This window comes from Alnus glutinosa, chromosome 14, assembly GCF_958979055.1.
Source record: "Alnus glutinosa chromosome 14, dhAlnGlut1.1, whole genome shotgun sequence".
NCBI classification, from domain to species: Eukaryota; Viridiplantae; Streptophyta; class Magnoliopsida; order Fagales; family Betulaceae; genus Alnus; species Alnus glutinosa.
In genome coordinates this window covers 20599618-20605159 of record NC_084899.1, presented here as the reverse complement: position 1 = coordinate 20605159, position 5542 = coordinate 20599618, and the positions used below count along the sequence as shown (strand labels likewise).

The following is a 5542-nucleotide window of genomic DNA, read 5'->3' as shown; positions in this document are numbered from 1 at the left end:
GCAGATCTCGTCCCAGTCCAGCTCTGTCTCCGGCAGATCTTCTCTCCGGCGGGCAGGTAATTTTTTTTTTTTTCTTTTTTGCTGCTACATTCTGTTTGAAATTTTGATTTGGGGTTTTTTTGTTCTTTTTTTGTTTTGGCTGCTACATTCTCTGGCATTTCAGTGAACTATGGTTTTGCAGCTTTGTTGTTTTGCATTTTGCTTTATTAAAATTTTTGGATTGTTTTTCCATTGCACACAAGGTGCTTGATAAAATGCTCCATTGACCAAGTTCAGACTTCCCCTTCCCCTTTGGAGCGGGTAGGACCAAGTTCATTGAAAACTAGAAATGATATATAATTCAGTGATTGAAATCATTTTTATTTTTTTTTTACCTAAAATCGATTATATTCTTAAAAAAACATAGTTATAGTTTATGAAAATTTAAAATCATCAGCAAGCTCCCGTATATATACACGAAAATTTCTTATCAAAACATTGGAACCTCGTTATACTTTTTCACCATTTGAATGCATCGATCTTGACTGGTGACTACAATTTGATAATATTTTTCCTTCAAATTAAGATGCATGTAGGCTTAAGATTACTCTCTACAGTTTGATAATAATCAGTTGTATTCCTGTTATTGTTATTGTTAATATATTTTTTATTGACCAAGTTCAGACTTCCCCTTCCCCTTTGGAGCGGGTAATGGGGATTATAGGAAGTGGACCAAGTTCATTGTTCAAGTTCACTAACTTTTAACCTAACCAAGTTCATTGTTCAAGTTCATTGTGCCCTAGTTAGGCCTGAATTACTAGTCAATTTTAGATTTAATAACTGACATTGCTTTCTAATGAAAATAAAATGTGTTCTTCAGTCAATTTTTTCCGTGTTTATTGACTCGGGGCTCTTGGTTTTTTTGTTCAATGTGTAATAGAATTTTATTATTATTAACAAATTCTTACATTTTTCCATTCAATTAACTTGTAGTGCTTTTTAATATAGCATTTTCCAAAATGGACTCTTCAAGTTCACGATTGGATACCGAGGGTCAATTTGACGGTGCTTTAACCCATCAAGATGACCATCAAAATGGTTAGATTTTTGATTTTTTTTTGTTTTTATTTCTTTATTATTATTCTAGGCTTTTTTTTATAAATACACTTGATTCTTTTTTGGATAGATGTGGGTGAAAAAGTTGAAGAACCGAAGGATTTAACGACGTTTATTTCAGATGAAGAGTTGAGTGATAAGGATGATGAGAAAGTTGAAGAACCAAAGGATTTAATGACTTTTAGTTCAGATGAAGAGTTGAGTGATAAGGAAGAAAATGTGGTCCTACCCGTGGTGTTAAAGGATGATGAGAAAATTGAAGAACCGAAGTCATCAATGACTTTTAGTTCATTAGAAGAAGTTTGCTCTTATTATAGGAGATATGCTAAGCAAGTTGGGTTTGGTATAGCGCATAGAACCTCGAGAAAAACGAAGGGTATAAAAAGTTACGTAATGCTTATATGTACTCGTGGAGGTGACGAGCGAGCTACAAGTGATGTTGCGAAGCCAATTCCAACAACTAATAGAACAGGGTGTGGTGCCAGGATTTGTGCGAGATTATGTGGTGATGGAACGTGGTTTTTGAGTAAAGTTGAGCTGACGCATAATCATTCGTTAAGTCCGGGTAAAGCGAGATTCTTTAGAAGCAATAAGATAATTAATGATGCTGCAAAAAGAAGACTTGAGCTAAATGATAGAGCAGGAATACGTCTGAGTAAGAATTTCAATTCTTTAGTTGTTGAAAGTGGGGGGTTTGAGAGTCTTTCTTTTGGAGAGAGGGATTGTCGGAATTATATTAACAAGGCAAAAGAACTTCGTCTTGGTAAAGGGGGTGCCCAAGCACTTTGTGATTACTTCAGAAGAATGTAAAAGCAAAATAGTGGCTTCTACTTTATGATAGATATGGATGATGATTGTAGGCTACGAAATGTTTTTTGGGTGGATGCACGAAGTAGGGCAGCGTATGATTTCTTTGGGGATGTTATTACGTTTGACACAACGTATTTGACCAATAGCTATGACATGCCATTTGCTCCTTTTGTAGGAGTGAATCATCATGGTCAATCTATACTTTTGGGGGCAGGACTAATTTCAAGCGAGGATACAGACACATTTGTGTGGTTGTTTAAATGTTGGTTGGAGTGCATGAATGGCCAAGCCCCTAAAGCAATTATAACAGACCAGGATAGAGCTATGAAAAATGCAATTGCTATTGTTTTCCCTGAAAGTCGACATAGATATTGTATGTGGCACATTATGAAAAAATTCCCTGAAAAGTTTGGATCACATGCTAATTTTTATGGCATTAAGAGTGCCATAAATAAATGTTTGTATGACTCTCAAACATGTGAAGAATATGAGGAAAACTGGAAAGATCTACTGGAGAAGTATAATCTTCATGATAATGCATGGTTGAATGGGTTATATAGGGAGAAGACATTTTGGGTGCCGGCATACATGAAAGATACGTTTTGGGCGGGAATGAACACTACACAGCGAAGTGAAAGTATGAACGCATTTTTTGATGGTTACGTGCACTCCCGAACTACATTGAAAGAATTTGTTGATGAATATGATAATGCTTTAAGGAGAATGGTTGAGAGTGAGACACGTGCTGATTTTGATTCTTTCAATCGCACAATCTCGTGTATAAGCGCCTTGCAGTTAGAGAAACAGTTTCAAGTTGTCTACACAAATGCGAAGTTCAAAGAAGTACATGATCAGTTTGTGAAAATGATGTCCTGTAATAACTCCCATCTCAAAAGTGAAGGTGCAATTTCCACGTTTGAAGTTATAGAATATGTTGCCGTTGGAGACCACTTAATAGAAAAAACATTTCTTGTTTACTTCAATGAAGATGAATTGGAAGTGAAGTGCACATGTGCATTGTTTGAAGTAAGAGGCATCTTATGTAGGCATTCACTTTCCGTGTTACGGACAAAAAAAGTGACAACTTTGCCACAAAGATATATTATTGACAGATGGAGGAAGGATATTAAGCGAGAGTACTCGAAGGTTAAGAGTAGTTATGATGCCATTGGTGATGATCCACATGCTCAAATATATGACAAGGTGAGAAACAATTTTGAGGAATTACTGTCGCTCGCATCAGAAAACACGGAGGAACGTTGCATGGAACTAATGAAAAAAATTGATCAAATAAAGGAGTTGTGGCGTTGCGAAAATCAAGCTTCTGGCATTCCAGCTACTATCACATCTTCTAGTTGTCAAAAGGTGCTTAGTCCTCATAAGGTTACTTGTAAAGGGAGGCCACGAACAAAGAGAAAGGTGGCTGTTATAGAAACAGTGGTAAAGAAATCCAATGTATCAAGCAAGCCACCAAGAGACAACAATGCTAAAACGAAGAAACGAAAAAATCAAGTTAGTGATTTCTTTATTTTTTTTATTATTGATGTCCACATTTTACTTGCTTAAAAACATGTGTGCTTTCCCACATTGCATAAAATATTCTTTAATTGTAGGCCTCGAAATCAACGGAAAATCAAGGCAACACTAGTCAATCTCCGTTGCCTTCTGTACCTTCTGCAACTCACGATCATAGTACTCAGGTGATTAGCCAATATCTCTTTATTTATTGGTTGATTTTTGATAATTATTTGATATTTCACGAGGATATTTAATGTTTGTTTTTGCAGGATTCCGTCGCTTCGTCATCGACAGTTGCTCACACCTTCAGTAGTCACCATCATTCTATTCTTTCTCAGGTATAATTTGTGTTTTTTAAAGTCATTGTTTCTTGATTGGAATTTATATGCGTACAATAAGAGAAACGAATCATGCGTGCATTCATTAGGTGAATTTGTCGATTGACCCCATAAATCTGTTGTCCACAATGATAAGCCAACACAAATACCAAGAGGCTTTCACTACAGCCTTACAAATGCGTGATGTGTCAATTGTGAATTGGATTTGCTCCCAGGTAAATCACTTGATAGTATTGTGTTATTAAAATGCATTCATTTTAGATTTTAGATGTCTGAATATTAAAGCTGATTTTCAGGTCTTGACTATGGATCCTCTCCCTTTGAGTCAAGAAGTATTGCTTCAATTGTTGTGGTTTTTACCATATTGTATCAATACCAACCCAGCCGTAATAATTGCTTGGATGACACACGTTTTTAATTCCATAATCCCAACTGATCCGGCAATTGAAATGCATGTGCGGCCCATCTTCAATCAAGTTTATGCCGCACTCAACCATATAAGTGTCCTGCCCACAATTACTGATGCTGTGCAGTCAACTATACGTCTTCTGATGAATGGTTTACTTCCACCTTGAGACCAAAATGATAGTTAATGGTATTTGATTTATTATTTTGGTTATCGTTATGTTTTCTTCAGAACAATATAATGGTCTTGTTTTATAATATGTATGTGTTTTCTTGCAGAGCTGAAATGAATATTTTGTGTGGGAGTTGTAATGGAGCTAGCTTTCAGATGGACTCCTGGATGGAATGGAGTTGTAATGAAGATTGACTCCATTATTTTATTTTATTTTACTTTTTTTTGTTGTTCTTATATGATGTTCATATATGTTGTGTACTAGCTTAAAGAGGTTGAAGTGAATTTTGGATGGTGTATGTTATTCTATAAATACATGTATATGTAGTTTTATGTATATTATATGTTCATAGATGATTCGGATTTAATAATTAGTCAGTTATTAATTGATTGATTTTGTGGATTTGGGTATTTGATAATGGTAGTTGCTGATGTACTGATTTGGAAGAATTGGTATGGAGTGTTTGGAGCTTGTCTTGTAAGGTGGCTTGATGACATTCAAGGTTCTGTTTGAGTGCAGCTAAGGAATGGTGACAAGAATCAAAAGATATGGATAAAATGGAGTGCATTATTGCTAAATTTTTCATTTTGCTGGTTGACAGCATATCTAGAAAATGGTATAAAATGTTAGTTTGAGTTGGTGATTTCCTTTGTATGTCTTGCCATGTTTATGTCTTGCCAGTTTACAATCACTGTACAAGGGTTGATAATGTTCCTCTCCAGGTTTTGGCCCATGAGATTATAAACTTTTTTTATTTGCTAAGACTAGTCTACGCCCATGTTGACATGTCCACAAAAGTAGTAGACCCTTTCTCGGCTTTTCTAGATTTGTTTAGGCTCAGTTTGAGGGGAAACCTTTGGGCTGTTACCTTTCAGGTTGATATCTGAATACATCTATTGTTGTGATGGTGTTCTTAGATGTTCCATGTGGGACATTTATGGGTTGTTAGTTGGATTTTTTTCGTAAGTTTTTGGACCAATATATAAATGAGGGAGTTATGGTGGTGAAAGTGGGTTGTTGTTTCATTTCGATAGAAGAAATGGAAGGAGAGAAATTAAGGGGAGGAGTACTTACAGTCCACAGTCAAATGTTATTGCAACTAGCATGACAAATTAATTATAGCTAGAAGTTGGAACCGACAAGCAAGACTTGAAATCTCAATAAATTCAAGACAAGGAAGAATAGAAAGGAGAAATTACAAGA

At 35.6% G+C, this 5542-nt stretch overlaps 1 protein-coding gene and 1 long non-coding RNA gene across 2 annotated transcripts; both read left to right on the top strand.

The window, feature by feature from the left end:
• Positions 1-1938: 1938 nt before the first annotated feature.
• On the top strand, positions 1939-3677 carry LOC133856805 (protein FAR-RED IMPAIRED RESPONSE 1-like). The gene is made up of 3 exons (XM_062291850.1): positions 1939-3417; positions 3519-3605; positions 3669-3677. Exons 1-3 carry the CDS (start codon positions 1939-1941, stop codon positions 3675-3677), a joined length of 1575 nt encoding a protein of 524 aa, XP_062147834.1.
• Positions 3678-3689: 12 nt separating this feature from the next.
• Positions 3690-4285, top strand: LOC133857007 (uncharacterized). Its single transcript, XR_009898279.1, has 3 exons — positions 3690-3761; positions 3851-3976; positions 4058-4285. It is a non-coding gene; the product is annotated as an uncharacterized LOC133857007 (long non-coding RNA).
• The last annotated feature ends 1257 nt before the right edge of the window (positions 4286-5542 follow it).